General features: G+C 39.8%; 2 protein-coding genes across 5 annotated transcripts in view; one reads left to right on the top strand and one right to left on the bottom strand.

Moving 5' to 3' along the window:
• The window catches only part of chd3 (chromodomain helicase DNA binding protein 3), a 42,278-nt gene extending 34,506 nt beyond the window's left edge, over positions 1-7,772 (top strand). For 2 of the 3 annotated variants that reach the window (XM_058394695.1, XM_058394694.1), the window contains exon 40: positions 1,961-4,794. In XM_058394695.1, the coding sequence (XP_058250678.1) occupies positions 1,961-2,166 (206 nt within the window). In that variant the 3' untranslated portion in view covers positions 2,167-4,794. Of the gene's footprint in view, positions 1-1,960; positions 4,795-7,217 lie in introns of those variants that run through there. The other variant, XM_058394696.1, reaches the window with a different exon arrangement.
• A 1,468-nt stretch (positions 7,773-9,240) lies between these two features.
• Positions 9,241-17,204, bottom strand: tnfsf12 (TNF superfamily member 12). 2 transcript variants are annotated; one of them, XM_058394698.1, is made up of 7 exons: positions 16,459-17,204; positions 14,044-14,125; positions 12,497-12,553; positions 12,111-12,167; positions 11,993-12,016; positions 11,781-11,908; positions 9,241-11,635 (listed from the first exon to the last, which is right to left on the bottom strand). In XM_058394698.1, exons 1-7 carry the CDS (start codon positions 16,630-16,632, stop codon positions 11,381-11,383), a joined length of 777 nt encoding a protein of 258 aa, XP_058250681.1. In that variant the 5' UTR covers positions 16,633-17,204; the 3' UTR covers positions 9,241-11,380. The 2 variants fall into 2 exon arrangements, with proteins under 2 accessions (XP_058250681.1, XP_058250682.1); XM_058394699.1 differs by lacking the exon at positions 12,497-12,553 and having other exon boundaries at positions 16,459-17,141.
• Positions 17,205-21,492: the final 4,288 nt, after the last annotated feature.

The raw sequence follows: 21,492 nt of genomic DNA, 5'->3' as shown, positions 1-21,492 counted from the left end.
ATAGCCTTCAAACTTCGCCTAAGGCATTATGTTGTAATTAGAGCAAGATGTTCAGGAGCCAACACTCTGACTATTGATCATGTCCATCATGCAACTCCTTGAGGGCTTGGCAGAACAAACAGCTCAAGTTGTTTCAACGTTTCAGTAATTCACATACGTTATGAGTTTATGGACTTAAGGTTATAAAATTAGTTACTCTGTATCCACAGTATTGCTTGTGCCTTGTTTTGGAATATTAATATTGCCTACTCAACTAATAAGAAATAGTAATATTAGCTTGACTCTCAAGGTGCCAATGTTTAGCACCAGCTGTGTACAGGCCGCATATAGAGTTTGGTTGTACAGGTCAGCAGTAGCTATACAACATGTTTTTTTCAGTATATTTGAATATATGCTTTCAGTATCTATTTTTTATTAAATTCTAAGGTTTTGTGATATTTCAGTATATATCAGGCAAAATTATTCACTACAAAGAAGGCATTTTAAAAGTTAATTATATTCCATTTTAGATGTAATTTTGCCCACAATGTGATCAGGTAGCGTTATGTCAAAACTTGTGGCTGTGTGATATACTGTATGTTTGAAAGTTTCAGTTGAATACAATCAAAAATAAAACTTGGTTTTGCGTTAGTCACATGTGCCATGGATAAACCATAGCAAGCTCTTGAATTGGCTATATGTAAATGAATAGCCTTAAATATTCAATCGTCTGTCCTTTATTATAAAATCTGTTTTGCATTATTTTGCAAAATGTAAATCTGTTAATAACAGTTTTAAATGAAGTGGTTGCATTTTGATTTGAAAATGCCTCTGAGCAACTTTGGCTACATAATTTTTCTTCCTATTCCTCTGGTCCAACTCTCTGTGATAGAAAACGTTAGTTTGTAAGAGCATAAATATGTTCAGAGTACACATAGAACAAATGTGATTGATTATGCTTGTATTTTGTTTGTTCGAAATCCCAAATGCAACCAGTGAACACTTTGAACCTAAAAGAGTTCTCATGTTCCCGTGCACTGCTGATTGTGTATTTGTGGGAGATGCACTAGCCCCGTTTTTTAGTGCAATGGAGCTTTTTCTGAAAATGTCATTACTCTGATCCACTGCCCTAGCCGTGCCAGGAATTGCTCAGCCGAGGGAACATTTTTTCTCCACAGACCAGGGATATTTTTAAGAGACCAGGGGAAAAAGAAAAAGAAACACAGGAGAAAATGTGCTCTTTTCTAAGCAGGGTTGGTATAAAGGCAGACGGGGCTCTGCGCTGCCCCCTGACTGGGCTAAAAATACGCCACGCATGGGGCCCATTTGAGTGCTTCAGGCCCTGATTGAGACGACTGTTGTGACCCCGATGTAAACTTAGCTGAGAAGAGAGCCTCAAAACGCAGCAGACTAAATAAAAAAAAGAAGAGAGAAATATTGGGGGGAAAAGATGAGAAATGGAGGGAAAGTTAAAGAGCCTGAGACAGATGGAAAGGAAAAGTCTGAACTCCTTAACCTATTTCCATCATTCAGTTTTTGTGAAAATTGTTAAAATATGCAAGAGTGATTTTTTTTTTTATTTAAAGTTCATAGGGCACATACATGGAGCCTGTTAGTTTTGAGCTTCACATACTCAGTTATTTTAATATGTCTGTTGTTTTCTGGCTTAACCTCATAAAACCCAGACATAATAAGCCAGTCATATCACTGTGCACATTTTATCACAAGGACATCAAACTAAAATTTGCTGTGTCCACGGAGTGGAAATAAAAATTTGGGAATTAAAGTTGTTTGGATATCAAGATGCCTCTTGTACGTGCAGTTTTTTTTTTTATTCTAAAGGCCTCATGCCTTCCTCTTGCCCACTGATATATATATTTTGAGGACTGATACTGTTCCACTCATTCTGATCTTGCTGCTGCTGCTAATCCACTCGCTGCCCCGCCAGTGTCTACAGTCTGCCACCTTTGTGCCCCCACAGAAGCCCCACTCTGCCTGAAGACCAAAGAGCACAACGTCCTACAGCGCCAGCGTGTGGTGGACCTTTGGAAGGACGGCAGGTCGGAAGGGTCTATTGGACAGGAGCTGCACATGCCAAAATCTACAGTGCACAGCATCATCGTCAAATACCGCCTCAGCAACACGGTGGAGAACCTCCCTCGCAACGGCCGCCCCAAAAAACCCTGATTGATAGATGCCATGGACAAAAAACACACACTAAGAGGGAGAAAGAATGAAGAGAGAGAAGCGAGTGAAAGTAGAAAGAGAGAAATGTTAGAAATCAAGCCAGAAGAAGCTTAGAAATCCAGGCTGAGAAGGTTATAAACCTGATAAATGGAGAGAGGAAGAGTGAAAAGGGGAAAGGGGTACAGAAGAGGGGCTATCAGGAAACAGCTTAGCACAGAAAAAAGGGAAGAAGAGGAGGGAAGAGCTGAGAGCAATTTAAGGTACACACAACCTCCCTGGCTGCCAAAGCAAAATAATAAAGTCATCAGGAATAATATGAACAGAAGGCAAGGTGAATAGTCTGAATAAAGTGAAGCGAGCAAGCATGACAAAAGAGGAAATCACCCAACCGTTTCCTGTGAAAAGTGGGAGCCAGTGAGACAGCCTGCAAAAAGCACCCCTCTCTCTCTCACCCTCACTAACCCCCCTCTCACTTTCATCTCTCTCTCCGACACAAACCTCAGTGGATTCATCTTTCACTTGGCAAGAGAAATAAGTGCACATGTCGAAGTACCCAGGACCTTTACTCCCTAATTCCTGTGGAAATCTCTCTCTCTCTCTCTCTCTCTCTCTCTCTCCTTCTCTCTCTTTCTCTGGAGTCCCTTCACACTGAAACATTGCATAGTGTCAAAACCAAGGAATTCCTGAGATGGATTGCAAGTTTGTTTTGTTTTCTCAACATTTCCCATCCTGATCAGAGGCTTTAGGGAATCACGGATTGAAGGGTGAGATGGACAGCCTCAGTTTTTTGCACCTCTATGGTGGACTGAATAAATCCAGGAAACAAGCATAATGATTTATTTCTCCTTATCAGCGATCCTTTGAAAGAAAGAAAAAAATGAACTGAATCCAAGACGATGACAAGTAGCATTTTTTTTATTTCTTAAACAACATTTTTTTTATTCTGGATGCAAAGCTCTGTGAACTTTTACAGTATGAAACACACTCTCATTTGTGCTGACTGACCTTATGAATCTCCTTTGGGCATATTGGAGTGGTGTATGTTGGCTAGACCCAGGTAGCCTCAGATCTAATCAGGGCCCTGGGGAAGTAAACATAACTTTTGTTTTTCTACAATATATGGCAGTGCCATGCTTAGATTCCAGTGTTTGTAAACCTTAGATGGGATTTTGTGGCTTAGAATCTGAGATTGGTTTGGAGGACAAGCAGGTCTGGGAGCAGTCCAAGGGGACGATGCTTGAATTCCTGTACAGGATCAGAGCCAGATCAGATTAGCCAGATCAGCCCCCGGTGGGACCCTTATACAGTGCAGAACTGCTGTGGGAGGACTCTCACTGCACACGCACACACACACACACACACACACACAGGTACATAAATCATAAATTAAAAGTTTAAGGCATTTTTATGTGTACAAGAACGTGTGTCGGTGTGTGTTTTAAGCATGCACTTGTGCATGGTGTGAAGTTATGATTTGACAGTGATGCTCTGTGTGGGTTCGTTCCTCTTGCCGCTAGGAGAGTGATTAATTGTGTAAGCGAAGTGGTTGTTTAGACAGGCAGGGGTCATAGAGGCTGTCTGCCAACTGAATATTTTTCTGGATAACTGAACGAGAGGAGGCGCTTATGCAGGAGAGAACCTGCGCAGTGAAGCAATGAATACAAGTATTTGATGCCCTCGGATCAGATTTGCTGAGTGAGAGTGCAATAAATAAAAAAATAAAAAAGATCTGAATGTGAGATATAAGTTATTTTCCTTGTCCCGTGTGTACATGACTGGAAAAATCTTGCTTGTTATTTAAGACCCTGGTTTGTTCCTTTTCTTTTTGCCAATCACTAAAGAATGTTTATGAAATGGTCTGAATCAGATTACAAGTTGATAAGGTCCCTTTCCTTATTTTCCTTTACTGTACAGTTAATGGATGTGGGCATCATTTCTGATGAGCATTTTGCACAGTGTAATCAATACGTAAATAGTAGCATTCACATCACCGAGGCAATAATGTATTTTAAACTTAAGTTTATGTTTAATAGGTAAGGAATAAAATGTGATGGAGCGTGTTGTCATAGGAATAGGATCAATGATGGGGAAGTAGGATTTGGCCTGATGTTTTTAAATAACAGCAAGTGTTTTATTCCTATTTAGCAATACGCCAATGTTAATGTTTTTATTTGTTCAGCTGGAGGAGGCATTATGTTTGCAGGTTGTCCGTCCATCATTCCAAGATTCGCATTAGCACGATATCTCAAGAACAGTTGACTGAATTTTTAGCCGATTTGTATGGAGATATCAATGTAACCAGCAGATGAAGATGATTCGATTTTGGAATTGATACAAAACAGGGTCAAGCTCACAATGTTTAATGTGTGAAATGAGTTTTTTCATCAATATTTTCTTTCCTTTTTTTGAAGTATATTTTATATGTATTTCTGGCAAACAAATTATTAATCAGGATTAGATTTAGCATCAGGTTTTACTTGTTTATAAAAAAAAAAAAAAAAAAAAAGAAACGACACATAATACATTGTATTCATTTATAATTATGTTTAATGTTGTAGAATGTCTGTGAAACTAGTACTTTCTGTTAGCACTCTGATTATAGCAGCTATAAACATACCTGTAAGTCTTCCCTCTAGCCTTGTTTTTTTTTATTGAAGTTAGTAAGAAAGAAATGCAGCTTGCCATGTCATCGAGAAACCAAGAAGACGTTTCAGTGTCAGAAAAAGTTACGGCTGTTGAGACTTCTTCCACAAAATGCTTAATAAACCTCACCTCTGAATTTGCTTGATATTACATAATCCAAGCCATTGTATGAAATTAAACAACTCCATCTGACCAATCTGACTCAAGAACTTGCCAGCGCTGATGTATAAGGTGCACATAAATAGCTAACTGACAACTTTTGAGCTTGAAAATTGATGTCTAAAAATCATACAATAGTTTAAATGAAATAAGAGGTCAGACCTACTTTTGCTAGACTGTCACCTCATCCTAATCTCTGATAAACTTACATAAGGACGTCTTTCATGACTAGCTAATGCATTGAACAGTAAATCACTGTATAAGTTGAGAGATTATAAATGCAGTATGTAGCAACAAAATGCAATGTCATCCATTTCCTAATACATCACTTTATGGTATTATATTACAGCATTACTGTAGTACTAGAAAATAGACATTGCCATAGACCATGAATGCATTAAAATACAGTTCTATCTGAAAGTATTGGAACAGCAAGGTTCAACATTTAGATTTGAGATCAACAGATGAATATGAGACAGTACATCAGAATTCCCTTTTATTTTTCTGATATTTACATCTACATGTGTTTATAACATGGCAACTTTTGTTTAAATTGAACTCACCCATTTGTCAAGTGATCAGATGCAGAGACTTTGTGGCAATTTGAGGCCAAGTAGCTCAGAGGATAAGGGGTTGGACTAGTGATTGGAAGGTTGTGATTTCAAATCCCAGGACCAAAGCGCCAAACCTGGGCTCTTGAGTAAGGCCCTTAATGCTCAGTTGCGTACAATGAGATAAATGTAAGTAGATCTGGGTAAGGGCATATGCTGTTGTTTTGGCTGCTCTCAGTTTGGGTTCACCACAGTGGATCATTTTGTCCGCATGTTTCAATTTGGTGCTGGTTTTACACAGGATGCCAACCCTCCCATTTAATCTGGGCTTGGGACTGGCACTGAGAGTTAACTCTTCAGTGGCTGGGTTAGCTCTCTGCCCAGGAATTGAACCCAGGCTGTGGCAAAGAGAGCGCAGGATCCTGCCGCTGGACCCCCAGGAGGCACTAAGAGCATATGCTGTAAATCCAAATATTTAGTCTTATTTTCTTTTATCTGTTTCAGTTCCTTTGCTCACTGAAAGTCTGGATCATCTGCCACCAAAGTTGCCAGGAAATGAAAGTGAAAATTCTGATCTATTGCCTATTTTATCTTTTGGTCTCAGTCTCACTCTGAGCAGGATAAAGCACTGACTGAATGATGAATGAATGGCTCAGGAGACTCCCATATTTGAATATTTTCTTCTTCTTTTTTTTGCACCAATTCATGACCATGGGTCAATATCATGAAAAATATCCTATATGGCAAGGATTGTTGTTCAAAAATCGATGTCCTTTACCTGCTGCATGTTGGTACCAAAGTAAAATAATAGATTTGAGCAAATGGAGGAACCTATTGCCTGCAATTTGCAAACTTGTGTCCATAAACGTGGCACATGGTATTGCGCAATCGAGTCACGTGTCAGAAGGAATTCTTCTATGTGAAGGCAAACCTGCGATTATAAGCCTGTTTCCCAAACAATCCTTGAAATGGTCCTGAGTGCTGACTTAAGTGTGAAAACAGAAGTCAAGTCAAGAAGCTTTGAATAAAATGCCTTTGATAAATCTGACCCAGTCAGTATTAGAACAGCAATAATTTGTAAACCAAAGCTAATCTACAGTGGAACAAAACAGATGTGAGTAAAAAGGACCCAAATCTCATTCACACCATAACACTCAGTCATTGTAGGTTTGAAAAGATTCCAATTTTTTCTTTTAAAACATAACTGTAACACCACTGGGCATGTGCTGACAGGCTGCAGTATGATATGATTCACTATTTGGAATCAGGAGTCACAATGATTGTGTGTGTGTGTGTGTGTTTTCTACATAAACAAGTCTGAAATTTTTACATTGTTGTAATGATGTGATTTTTATGCATAAGGACATTAAAATGTGAACAGAAGTGCACTGCTTTGTTCATCGCCAGTGGTTTTATTTGTAAGATAAATGAAACAAAACAATGCAGGACAAGAGACAAACACCTGGAATAAGAGAAGAACTGGAAAAAATGAAGAGATAGGAGAAAGTTGAGCTAAAAGCCAGTGACAAGCAGGAAAGTATTAAAAATGAAAAAGAAAAGGCAGCAAAATGAAAGGGGGAAATGATTAAAAGACGGGTTTATTTAAACAGTAGGGATTGTCCTTTGGAATGGAAGAGCTAGATCCGTCTTGTCTGACTGTAAAAGTTAAATGTGATCCATGTGTGTGTGTTTCTTTAGTGCTGAATGGGCCTCCAATGTCAGTCAAAAAAGAGCGAGAGGCAGAGCTTATGATGGGAAGGAGGGAGCAACGCAGCGGAGAAGTGATCTGCATCGACGATTGAGGCCAGCCATAATCCCCAGCCCTATGCACACACGCACACACACACACACACACACACACACACACAAAATCAAGCTGTCCTCTTGTTCTCTCAGCAGACCTAAAGTGATGAAAAATGTTGTGGCTGGGACATAATTATCAAAATGAACAACAAATTGGGGTCAAAAAAAAATCCTCTGAACACACATCACATAACTTTACCTGGCAAACTACCTAGTTATTATAATAACACTGCTTTGATGAAAACCAGTGTAACAGGCTATATAAACAAAACAGAACACTTTCCCCACACACACACACACACAAAACCACTTTCAAATCCCCTCCTTGTTGTCTATTCTCGCTTAAATTCTGCCTTGAACCTACTGCTCACACTTTACTCAGAGACACATAAAAACACCTTCTGTGCACGCACACGCGCACACACACACACACACACACACACACACACACACAACTACAGAACCTCATTAGCATCCTGCCTCCCTCTGAATCAGAGATGAAGCTGCATGTGTGTGTTAAAAGCATTTGCCAGGCTTCATATCATCCCCTTGTTTCAGCAGCATGCGTTCACTTACATGTTTCATGTTCAAAGAAACATTCATGCATCCAGCTGTGCCTCTCGTCCCATACTACAGTCTCAGCAACAGCAGGATATATTTTTTTTTGTCATTTCAATACAGGTAGCTGTAAAGCTAGAACTGAGTACATTAACAGTTACGGTTAATGAGATGAAAACAGTTTCTTTAAGATGCAGCTCCTGCTTTTTGTAATTACTCCACATAATATTTGGCTTTTTGAGCTGCCTGATATGATAAAGAAAGAGAAACATGTATGACAAGGGCATTGGTCATGGTCTCTTGTGGGAATAGACAGGCCTTTATGGCATTTAGCTTTTGGAACACAAGCATTGATGTGCATTGATTGGCACATGCGAATTAAGCCATGACATGTCATTAAAAGAAACATCTGAAAGTATTTTTTAGCTGTCATCTTCGTGATGGTTATTATATCAAGTTCGACAGTGCTTTACCTACTCTAATTCCCCTCTGCCTCCATTCTATCTTTCCCTTATCTCTACATCGCCGTACTCTTCCTTCCTCTCATAGCGACAAAAAAAAAAATATCACCTACTTCTTTAAGTCTCAGCACTCCTTTCCACATTGTTTCTCATATTTCTCTTTCTCCTTTTTACAGAATTGTCTCTGAATTGTTTGCATATTTAAGCTCAGTTCATTGTGTTTTTCCAAGTTTTTAATCCTTGTTCCTAGCACCTATAATTATTGTTAACGTTACTGTTGATGTCGTCCTTGATGTTACGATTGCGAAGCTTCTACCAAATGAAAATAAGGTGAAAAGAAAGATAATTCTTTGTATGTTTGGTCCATGATGTTTCTCTATATACAGCATATTGTTATAATAGCCAACGAAGAGGTTGAACGAACTTCGGAACATTTAACATCTTTCTAGCTTGCGATCTACAGTAGATTTGGGCCTTGCGAGTAACCTGCACACAGTGGATCAGTCATGTAATCCTAAAATGCATTGACAGTATAACGAATTCATCTATTCTATCTAAGATTAGTAAAATCCCTACGTTGTCTCTGAAAACGTTTCAACTTGACACCTTTGGCTGCTGAAATGCACACAGTATTAATGACATAAGCGCCTTAACAGCAAAAAAAAACAAACTGTAAAGTGTTGAACAGAGTATGTAATTCTGCACTTGCTTGCTCTTACATTATCCTTAGCTAGGCCTCAACTCCAAGTGATAGATAACGAGTTGAAAATTTAATTTATTTGCTCCATTCCCTCGCATACCTCCTGTGTGAAGACTGAGAAAAATTACATTTCAGTGCTTGACTAAAAATTGGGAGAGTCTAAGTGTTGAATCAAGCACCACTTTTTGTCCACTCTGTATTTCTATTTTTTATCTCTTCCTTTTCCAAACATTTCATTTATTAATAAATGTGTCACTGTGTAAGCTGTGGTTCCGAACCAGTTCCAAATCAGTGGCTATGTTGTGATTTGACTCCAGGTGGACGAACGGAACATGTTAATAATGCATCTTTCTTTTCTTTTGTTTTGTTTGTAATAAAGATTCGAATGAAAACATGTAAAGCCGTGTTCATTCTTAGCAAACCAAACAGCTTCTTATTATGTCGAGACGTTAGTGTAGAACAAAACAGGACGTACTTTACTATCCGTTGTTACCGTTTTCAGCCTTCAATAATTAGAAGAAAGAGCTCGTAAATGATTCTTCACAATGCCTAGTGTTGTACACATGATGAGTCAAACCTAGGCCATTAAAATCATTTACACTAGTAAACAAGAAGCCATAGCATTGCTGCCAACTTTTATTTTTTAAACCTTATTTATTGTGTAAAATCAATTAATGACAGTTATAACAAATAAAAACTGCAACCTCTCACACACATTCGGTTTGGCCATTGTGAGCGTTCAGGCTCGGTTTAAAAGTTTGACTATTCAGTAAAAAAGTAATATTCATTCAACTGTATTTTAATGGCCAAAGAGATAGTTTAAGGTCTATCAAATTAAAAGGTATACCATGTACATATTAGTTCAGATTCAGGCTAAAGAGCCATGAAATATTAACTGCCATTGCAGTTACCCTGATCACACATTTACAAACACACACACACACACACACACACACACTGCCATTCCACACTTCATCTCAACCCAGACGAGTTTATCTTGGACACCGTTTGTGAACAGCAGAGACCCCTGCAGCAATCCAAATGTGGATTGTGTGCAAAGAGCAACCCCAAAAAAGTGGAAATAAAGAAAAATGGCAAGAGGAAGAAGGGGGGAAGGACTAGATGGAGGAGACAAATGGGAATATGTTACTGCTCCAAGTTTTTTGGCTATTTACTCAAGATGATAAAGGAAGTGAGAGTCGAGGGCATGGGGAAACAACGGGGGTGCAGATATACAAAAGGGAAGCTGAGGTATGATTAGGAAATCCAATCAGCACAATGTGCATTAAAAATGGCAAACATTCCATTTCAGACCTAATTAAACTGTCATTTTTTATGGTACAGGTGTCAAAATATACGCTGTTCAAAATAAAACGCTAGTTCTTTCACACACGATTAACCAGTGAGGCTAAATGCAATAAAGTTGTTATAAATTCCGTAACTTTACCGCTAGAAAACTTTAAGAACTGAATGTGCATAGTATAAAAAAAACAACAACATAGATATATTGTGACTTTCTTACAAGATTCATCTATAGCAATGAACATGGAAGTGCAGTGCTGTAAGTTGTTAACATACCACCACTTCATGCCAATCAGTACTGTATTTTCACACTCATAAAAAAAAGACATTATATAACAATATAGTAGGCACTTAAAGCTTTAGTTGAAGTGTCTGTGAAGGTCAGTAATAAGGACATATACAGAGTAATAATTAGTGTGTATTTGGGAAAACAAAATTCAAAGCTGAACTGATCCAATGACAGCTATGTGTTAGTCAGAGCAAATGTTTGATCCAATGAACAAGTGATGAAATGACACGTCCACCCTGTAATGTCCGCCTTGTTAACCCCACCAAAACTGTACCTTCTGTTCAACCTGCCGATGCCACTGTATAGGGAAGGGAGCCATTTGTCTAGACCAAGGTCCTTATCAGCCTACAAGTCAGTGTTTAAGCACAGTAGGTGAAGTCAGTGTTTATGCACTTAAGTCCAAACCAAGGCAATCCAAAAAAAAAGATCCACTGTAACTGTCCAGCAGTCATGGTCTCCTAGACTTTACCATCCTGATTAGTACCATATTTAGGACACCAGTATGTGTACAGTCATTTATATTACTCCCAGGTGCCTCTGGAAACATCATCGTCTCAGTCACAGCCGTTCTCCATGACTGCATGGACCCTATCAAATGTGTCAGATTAAAAAAAAAGAAAAAAAAAAAGACAGATGTTTAAATTCTTTAACAAAAAAAAAGATGGTTCATCCAGCCAGTGAGTATCGACTGTGGTAGACCTCCGAATAATGATGCAGTCAGCGAGGCTGAACTGTGTGGCTGTATCCACTAGTTCACCTTGAAGAGGCCGAAATAATGTTTGCCTGAGTCCTTCAGGGTGAATTGACTTCCGGTCTTAGTCTTGAGCTCGGCGCCTTTCTCTAAGAGAAGGAGACCAGAAACTTGGCACGGCTTCAGGAAGTGGAACTGTTTAAAACCTGTGGTTGGAGTGGTGCTGTATCCCTCCATGCACTGAAGTGAGGGGCCCTGTGGGACAGTCACTTCCAGCTTCACATACTGACTCTCTTGCTCACTGAAATGCACCTGAAGGAGAAATAGCGAGTGATGGGGTGGAAAGAAAATGAGTCAAAGGAAGGAAGGTGCTGCTGAATAAAAAGTAACAATAAGCAAAAATTGAACTGCATATCTATGTGTTAGTAAAGTAACATGAACAGTTGAGGCATCTTACTTGACAGTAAAGAAAGTATACGCCTCTTCGGACTACTTTAAATGTGCCTGTCTCTGTGTTATACTCCACGGCTTGGCTCATATTCAGGTATTGTTCAGTCCATCCTTTAATGATTCCCTCAGTCCCCACTATAACATACACACACACACACACACACATTAGTATCCTACACTTCACTTCACACTGTATTAACATAATGTATTTTGTCTTACCTGTTTTGAAGGAATCTTTGGTTACTGTTAAAAACAAGAGGCAGATTTAAGAACTTTTGGGACAATAAAATACTTGTCTGTTATTATGTGTAGCTAAAACACTAATTTATCAACTTACTCTCGAAGTGAGAGGCCACCTTCCTTCCATTTCCATTTTTTCCTTTTGTCCCTCCAACTTGCAAAACAAAGGGGAAAAAAGGGAGAAATGTTTTGGAAAAAGTCATAAATGTTTCTGGAATGTGTTCTGGTAGAAAGATAAGAAGTAAGGTGTCTGTGTGAGGCCTCAGCAAGTTACTGAATAGAACAGCTGTGCAGATACAAACACCATGGATTAACCTAGCATAATTTCTTGATTAGCTGAGGCCCTGATTGTCTGTCCAGATGTTCAACTATTGTCTTCCCTTTCCTCCATGGTACACCTTTTAGACTCTAGAACCTTTTGGATAATAAAGTAAGCAATTGTCTATTATTAAACATAGATAAAACTCTGTTTTATCAACTTACTCTCGAAGTGAGAGGCCACCTTCTTTCCATTTCCATTTTTTCTTTTTGTCCCTCCAGCTTGCAAAATAAAAGAAAAAAAGGAGAAAGTGTTTTGGAAAAAGTCATAAATGTTTCTGGAATGAATTCTGGTGGAGAGATACGATGCAAGGTGCCTGTATGAGGCCTTATCAAATTACTGAATGGAACAGCTGGGCAGATACAAACACCCTGGATTAAACTAGTACCATTTGCTGACCAACCAAAGCCTTGATTGTCTGTCCAGATGGTCAAATATTTTCTTCCCTTTCCTCCATTCTACACCTTTCAGCCATTGTTTTATCATGGTCATGCACAGTATGTTCTCTTTCCTGTATAAGAATAAAGACTGGATCTTTCGTGACCCTGAAGGGGCTGTAAAGATTCCATGTGTGAATGGGGGAGAGTGAGAGAGAGCAATGGCCATGGCTACTATTCAGCAATGGTAATAAATTAATAGATGTTCCAAAGGTTCTGTTTTTTCCTTGAGCATCTGGGTTTATGAGTGCTCTCAGCAGACTTTAAAAAAAACGGTCGAACAATCTGATACAACTCAGACCACAAACCATACACATCAAAGGAGGTCCAGAGAAGCACTTCACCCAAATGTTATTGCTGGCAAACTGGGTGAAGTAGCAGCCTCACACTGTCCCTGAAGGCTGCTATATTTAGGCAAGAGTACAATCAAGCTTAAAAAAAAATAAATGACTGTGGCGGAGCATTTTGGCTCTGATATAACAGTTATCATGTGTCTGCTGAAGCATTTCAGCTGTTTAATAAGTGTCTAATCATCTATCTGTTATAAATTAATCTTTAGTTTTCTCACTTTTCCTGGATTATTGCAGGAGGCTTGCTGTTTTTCCCTGTTCGTGCACCATGCCCCTACTGCACTTGCCAGATGCTTTATCGCATAATTGCAGGAGCTATCAAAGAGCATTCATAATTGCACAGAATAACAAACTAAGGTTATTTCAGGCTTCAGCAATGGGGTCACTTGAATTTAGAATGTCCCCAAAACCGCCAACCCTGTGCAGCCCTCGTGCCAGTTGGTTTTGCTGGGTGCATGTCCAGCTCAAACCTGCAATTTCTCATGTCACTCAGCATGTTGCCTCCAGCTTCCAGTTGCAGGTTTTAGAAATGTGCCCATTAGTTTACCCAAGATGCCATGTTGTCCAAGGCTCTGTAAATACCATCCAAAGCATTTCTCTTTTTTTTTGTTGCCTTAGATAGTGTTTCAAAACTGCTGCATATTTTACAGACAATGCTCAAATGTGTTCTAAATGTTGCACAACTTAACTCCTCAGCAGCAATGTGAAGCACCCATGTGTCCTGATGTCAATTACATAATTTTACCTTTTCAATGTGAAGCACTTTTTTAACGGTTGTCAATGTGTCAATTCACTGTCTTTTTAACTTCACACCATGTGCTTGCCAGTTTTACTTTGTCATTATATACGACCACCATATATTACGCAGAAAGGACTTGTTTGACCTTAAGTGCTTAATGTTTCAAAGTCATTTAGTCTCAGTACCTTCTCTCTTCACTCGCAGGCTCTCCAGCAGCTCCTTCTTCTCCAGGAAAAGCTGGACAATAGCCTTGCGCTGCAAATTTACCTGACAGAGAGAGACAGAGGGGGTGGGGGGGCATAAATATGTGGTATGTGGTGTGTGGGTAGACAGGAGGAGTGTGTTGATATTAATTGGGGTTTCATGTGGCCAGCACTCGAACCAGGCAAAGCCTGCGAAATAATCAAACCCACAGACTTTTCTGAACCAGACACAAACAAACACTACCATCTCCCTTCCTGGAGCTTGGCACACACTTCAACACGCCTCTATTAATAGGTCACCCACAAAACTAGTTGCCACACATTAGACTTTTTTTTTTTTTTTTTTAAAAACTGCAGATTCCTGGCATGTTTCAACGGCCTTGTTGAGACTGGACCAAGAACAACATTAGTAAAAAATTATGACCGGCATGCAAGCTTTGTCAGCAATTCAAACAGGCTTTTTTTTTTTAATAAGAGCCATATTGTGTGAGGAAGAAATGCAACAGGTCTATGCAATATTTGGCAAAAAATTATTTGAGCAATGTGACTTTTTTTTTTTTACTGCATAAATCAAGTGAATGCCACAGAGGCTAGTGCACATTTAGTTCAACTCACTTATGCAGCACAAAGTTAGTGCCAGAGTCATGTGTGGCTCGCCTGCTTGCTGAATCAGCATCTTTCTAAGCGTGTGCATGTGTGTCTGTTAGAGTTGCACATATGGAAAAATTTGATATTGTTTCATATTACCATTGCTATGGATTAAAACACATTAGTGAACACGTCATGTAACTTTTTTTTTAAGTAGGCAACATCTTGCTGAGTAAAGGGTTCTTCAGGGGTTTATTTCCCTCTGGGGAAACCATTAAAGGCATCCTACAATCTAGGGTCTCCCTTTAAAAAAAAAAAAAGACTCAATATAAAATATCTTCAAACAGCTACAACTAATTTCTCTAAGTGTACATTGTTTGTGAGATCTTGAGAATGAAACACTTAATAATCACTCTGGTACTTATGATGGGATTTATGCCAAGCATGAAACATTATTTTTGTAACTGGACAGCAGCCTCATGGGCATGTTGTAGACTTCTACAAATACAAGCACTACAAATGCCAAACATTAAACCATTAACAAAGCATACTGTGTAGTCAGTTCATCCTTCTCTGGGAACATTGAATAGAACCCCAAAGACTCAGAACTTTTAGAAGTGCATTAAAACCACTGAGTCCTAAACTAGAAAAAGGTTTAAGTGGAGTGTGTGCGCACTCAATATGCACATCTGCAGCTTTGCACTGTGTAGCAGTCAATTGCACTTCCTCCGCGAATGGCAGTCTACCGATCACTGCACCATAATTACACACACTCTTATAGGAGACGCTGGACAGACTGCCTTCGCCTGTTCCGACTGCCTTCTCGGGCGCATGCGCGCGCCAAGTGAACCAGCAGTTCCAGTAAATTGCGCTAAACGTGGCTTGGCAGAAACGCTCAGGCCAAATAAGCCACAACTTGCAGTGCCTCTCCGCTGGAGCGATAAAAACGCGCCCCTCGGACCCCCACAAGTGCTCCCACAGCTGTTTGGATAATCAAGAACACAACATGTGTGCTTTTGCCCGAAATGTCCTCGCTAAGCAGCCAGACGGTTAAAGCACTGCCCAGACACGCGTGTTAGTGCCGTTAGAAGAATGTCGGCCTGCAGGATGCACAATTAGAAAATTATCAAGCACAACACTGAGCCGAGTTTTTTACCGACTGACCGGCCAGCGGCGCTAGAACTTCTGCTGCTTTATTTTCTTCCTGAGACACACACGTCCATAGCCACAAATGTAAGCTGCTGCTGGGCAGTAAACTGTTTAAGGTTCGAGCTCCTGAAAGTTAAGAGCGATGGTGGAATTGAGCCTGAGGGAAAACTCTTCAGTCAGCGGTGGCTTTTGATCAGGTGGTGATTGTTGAATATTACTGACATTAACTTCTATACACTTTCATGATTTCAATCCCATTTGTAACAAATCCTTAAGTAATGCTTTAAAGCCAAAGTTCAAGATGTGGCTATTCATTTCTTAAAAAAAAAACCAGATATCCTGCAAATGCAACATTGTCCTATACATTTCCTATAAATCTGCCACTCTATCTCTAGGTTATTATAAGCTTATTATCTAACGCTCGTGAACAGACCAAACTGTGAAAGTATCCCCGCAGCCACTATGCGACTAGAGCTAAATGGACAATTCTAATAAATGCACATTGTTCTAGAGACATTATTAATAAACAAAGCAGTTAGAATGTACTACAATCAACCCATTTGTGTGATGCATCGTGTCCTTATCTGATTCAACTAGTATTTTTGCGGGATTAATAAACTTAATAAAAAGTGCAGGTTCTGTTCATGATGGACAGTCTACCTGATCCAAGCGGTCGCGCAGATTTTGGACGGACCTGGTCAGGTCTCGGGTTTGTCGCCACGTCCATGCGGTAAACACGGCGCTGGAGGCGGCGAGCGCGAGCGCCACGGCACCGAGCAGCGACCACGCGGAACGGAGCGGCCCAGCACGCCTCCTCTGCCCTATCCGATGCATTGTCACGCACGGCTGCTGCTACTGCTGCTGCTGCTGCTGCAATTTCACCATCCCGCAGTTTTCCACACCGTCACTGCAGACGCGTTGTGCGTGCACATTTTGGTTTTTGTTTGGTCCCGAGCGCACAGACCCTTCGCAGACCTTTTTTTTTGTAAGCGCGAGTGCAGATGGTGAGAATGAGCGCGCTCACTTGTGCTGTTTTTCCGGAGTGAGCTCGCGCACTCAGACTGTTGCAGCCTCAGCTGCGAAACTGTGAAAGAGTGCCACAGATTCACAGCTCAAACCTTTTTCCCTGAAACGACAGCAGCTGAAAAAATCACGTTCTGGTTGTGTGAGTTGTCAGACCTGTGCTGCTGAATATTCTCACCCCACACTTCCTCGTCCTCAGACAATATAACAGGCGACTCGCACAAAGAATCGGTTCTTTTTCAACAACTCTTATAGGCTACCCGAGCCAAGCGATTCTCAAAAACGAGCGAGTCAAACGCGCGCGCCAAATTTAGTCTTTTTCTAATACTTTTTAACGTCTTGTCATGGATAACCTATAGAGTTCTGACTCTAAATGGTCATGTCTATTATTAACAATTAAAATAGTTAGTTAGTTAGACTCATTATAAATCTGCTGTTGCCTGGGCTGTTATTAATACTCAAATAGACTGTTTTCCAAGCCCTATTTGAACTGAAAATTGCGTATGGTTGTGTAATATGATTTTTAAGTAATTTAACTAGCAAATCCATAAAGGTTAAGGAACAACATGCTCTCACTCACCCACGCGCACACACAGACTGACTCACACACACACACACACGCACACACACTCACATACAGTCACACACACACCCACACACACTTATTCACACACTCATACACCCTCCTCACCACCACCCGCTCATTCACACAATCTCGTGCTTATGTACAATAACAGTAACATTAGTTTGCCCTTACATTTATTCATTTACTAGATGCTTTTATCTAAAGTGACAAATGAGGAAATACAAGCAAATCGATATATCAAGCAGAAGACAATACTACTAGAAGACAGTGCTACTAGACTAGATTTTTTTTTTGCAAAGTACACATAAGCTATATTGCCAAAAGTTTTGGGACACTCCTCCAAATCATTGATTTCAGGTGTTGTTATTCAGGGGTTAGGCTTGGCCCCTTAGTTCCAGTGAAAGTAACTCTTAATGCTTCAGCATACCAAGACATTTTGGACAATTTCATGCTCCCAACTTTGTGGGAACAGTTTGGGGATGACCCCTTCCTGTTCCAACATGACTGCACACCAGTGCACAAAGCAAGGTCCTTAAAGACATGGATGACAGAGTCTGGTGTGGATGAACTTGACTGGCCTGAGTCCTGACCTCAACCCGATAGAACACCTTTGGGATGAATTAGAGTGGAGAATGTGAGTCAGGCCTTCTCGTCCAACATCATTGTCTGACCTCACAAATGCGCTTCTAGAGGAATGGTCAAAAATTCCCATAAACACACTCCTAAACCTTGTGGAAAGCCTTCCCAGAAGAGTTAAAGCTGTTATAGCTGCAAAGGGCGGGTCAACTCCATATTACATTCATGAGCATGTAATGGCAGATGTCCCAAAACTTTTGGCAATATAAGTGTTAAGTGGTAAGTGTTAGTGTAGGGGTATGGGTTAGTTAGAAGTGGCAGGTCTTTAGCCATTTTTAAATATATTGACGGAGTCTGCTGTATGAATTGAGGTTGAAAGTTCATTCCACCACTGTGGGACAGTCAGTATTGGAACTGGACCTCATGACTCGTACAGTAGGCACAACCACACATCAGTTGTTAATTGATCACAGGTTGTGGGAGGGAACCTAAACCTCAAGGAGAGCTGAGGTAGGGGTGTGCTGTTTCAGGCAAGGTCTTGTATGTGAGCATCAGGAAGCCAGTGGAGGGAGACAAAGAGGGATGTGAGATGGGTCCTAATGGACTGTTTAAAAACAAGGTGTGCTGCTGCATTGTAAATCATATTTAGGGCTTTGATGTAGTTCCTAAAAATTCATTGTTCTTCTTTCAGATTTTACTTTGTGTTTCGGACTGCCTCTAAATAAGAGAAAAAAAGTCAGATAACACTCAATCCCTAAAGCTCATATTTAAAAAAAATGGCCAAATTAGAAATAATCAAACAGAGGTCATATTTTTGAACTGTTGTTGGCTCTGATTAGCATGTTCTGACAAGGTACTCATAATGCCTCAGTGTATTTCTCACCCAAAACCAGAAAACTGCATAAAAATATTCACACAGTCATGTAAATGAAAATACATTTCCCTCATATTTATTCTTATATTTAGTCTATGTGTGGAATGCTAACATGGCTGGTTAGGGAACTAGCTGTATAGTTAATATTTCCAAGGCTAGGCTACTGATTGCAACATTTAATTGGTTATTCTACTAAATGTTTTTTTTTTTTTAAAAACTTTGAGTAGCTTTCCAATTTTTAAGATCCATAGCAAGTGTCAGCAGGTGGTGTGCACCATGTCGCGAATGTCAGCTGTGGTGAATCCCAAAAGCACCATTGTGCCCATTACCACTGATCGAAAGAATAGGGATGGACTTTGTTGACCCATTAAAACGGACTGCACAAGGGTGAACTAGAAGTCCCGCAAGCCTCCAAGGATTTTCCCTCAATTTGAGTCATTATATGATGTTCTAGACGTTGTCCGGGAAAATTGTGAGGAAGGACTTTCTGATAGTCAAAATGAAATTCAAAACATTTTTCATCTGAGGAAATTTACACCTAGAGATCAAGTGATTCCTTCTGCTACCATGTTGACCTCTAAATTAACCAAATAACCGCCAAGTGACAAGTGCCCTAAGAGGTCACACAGAGTTCAAAGTTGAAGAAGTGTGCTATTGGACAGGTGGGAGTGCAGTATCTGGGCTTCACTTTGCAGCAGGCAGGTGCGTCGTTTTTTGTTTTTTTTTGGTAAGCACATTGCACATTAAAACACTGGGTATCATACGATGAATGACTGACAATCACACCCTAATGACTAGGGATTATTTGTTGCACAACTTGCTGCATAATCAAAACCTCACAAGAAATCATGTGGCTTATTGTTGCTAAGAGACACCAAAACAAATATGGAGGTGTAACATCTTGATGCTGTTGTTGTTTTGGCTGCTCCATGTATTAATAAAAACAATAAAGGAATAGTGCATATGAGGGGGGTTGTGGGTAAATTCGTGATCAATAGGGTCACAGTCAAGATTCAGTTTATTTGTGGGTGTAGTAGACAACCAAAGACTTTTCTGGGGTAGGGCATGGTGGGCAGTGAGGTTGTGTCAAAAAAAAGTGGACCCCCCTGTGACCTGCATAAGTATGAAGTAATAGTATCTGTTTCTTTGGCTGTATCAGGAACATTGTGAGTGGAAAGGACTAAGGAATTAGGAAATGTCTGTTATAAATAAAAAACAAATATAATTTTTTATTGTTTATGACAGCTGTTCTCAAATGGAGTCCAGGGACCCTCCAGAGGTCTGTCTGTGATTTTTATTTTGTGGAAATAACATCCCACGATTACTGCATTTAGGCTGTTACTGAGTTCTTAACTTGGACTTAATTTGTTTGAGAACCTCATATTTACTGCATGTCCTTTACCTTACAGTCTGTAGATGTTATCAGGGCACAATGCTGACAGATGTGCCAGTTTGAAAATGTTTCATGTACTTTTAGACGTTACTGTTAAAAATAATTGTAATAGTTAATATACAATGTTTCTAGATTCATGTCTTGAAAAGGCATTTTTTTATGTAATGTAATTTGTCATTGTAATTTTACATCAAGGACACGCAACTAAACAGCTGACACCACATCTGTCTGCTACATTCAATATAATGCTTTTGAAATAGACCCATTCCCAGAAGATACACTTATATTGCCAAAAGTTTGTGGACACCTCTCCAAATCATTGATTTCAGGTGTTGTTATTCAGGGGTTAGGCTTGGCCCCTTAGTTCCAGTTGAAGGAACTCTTAATGCTTCAGCATACAAAGAATTGTGGACAATTTCATGCTCCCAGCTCTGTTGGAACAGTTTGGGGATGACCGCTTCCTGTTCCAACATGAATGTGCACCAGTGCACAAAGCAAGGTTCATAAAGTAAATTTCCCTTTGGGATGAATAAAGTATCTATCTATCTATCTATCTATCTATCTATCTATCTATCTATCTATCTATCTATCTATCTAAAGACATGGATGAGTGAGTTTGGTGTGGAGGAACTTGACTGGCCTGCACAGAGTCCTGACCTTAACCTGATAGAACACCTTTGGGATGAATTAGAGCGGAGACTGCGAGCCAGATGTTCTTGTCCAGCATCAGTTCCTGACCTCACAAATGCGCTTCTAGAGGAATGGTCAAAAATTCCCATAAATACATTCCTAAACCTTGTGGAAAGCCAAAAGTGTTGAAGCTGTTATAGCTGCAAAGGGCAGGTCAACTCCATATTAAATTCATGTCCATGTAAAGGCAGATGTCCCAAAACTTTTGGCAATATAGTGTACTAAACATGCGAAGAATTGTTGAACTAACAAAATACCATAAAGTATTTTAATATAAAATAAAGTATTTTACCGTAAAGTATTTTTTCTCGAAACTGTGACCTGCACACGATTGTTCAGATGAGTCAAATGAAGTTCGATTCATTTAAATGCGTGGTTCGAAAGAATCGAATCAGTGAAGTGAGTCATAATACCCAGTGTAGCGGCTGATCAGTGAAAGGTCGTGAATAAAAGTGCAAAGCTCAGCAAAGTCTATACAGCTCGGTCACGCGAAAAAAACAGCTCCTTCCTTAATGTGAGCTGACGATATAACTTTATTTGTTTTTGATGAGC

The sequence above is a fragment of the Hemibagrus wyckioides genome, linkage group LG07, assembly GCF_019097595.1.
Source record: "Hemibagrus wyckioides isolate EC202008001 linkage group LG07, SWU_Hwy_1.0, whole genome shotgun sequence".
Classification (NCBI taxonomy): domain Eukaryota; kingdom Metazoa; phylum Chordata; class Actinopteri; order Siluriformes; family Bagridae; genus Hemibagrus; species Hemibagrus wyckioides.
The sequence above is the reverse complement of the archived record's forward strand: the minus strand, read 5'-3'. Positions and strand labels throughout refer to the sequence as shown.

Coding starts and splice junctions, on each gene's coding strand:
- tnfsf12 (XM_058394698.1), bottom strand. CDS start 16,632: ATGCATCGGATAGGGCAGAGGAGGCGTGCTGGGCCGCTCCGTTCCGCG. Junction 12,168..12,496: donor GGTGGCCTCTCACTTCGAGA/GTAAGTTGATAA, acceptor TTGTTTTGCAAG/TTGGAGGGACAAAAGGAAAA. Junction 12,017..12,110: donor GGTGGCCTCTCACTTCGAGA/GTAAGTTGATAA, acceptor TGTTTTTAACAG/TAACCAAAGATTCCTTCAAA.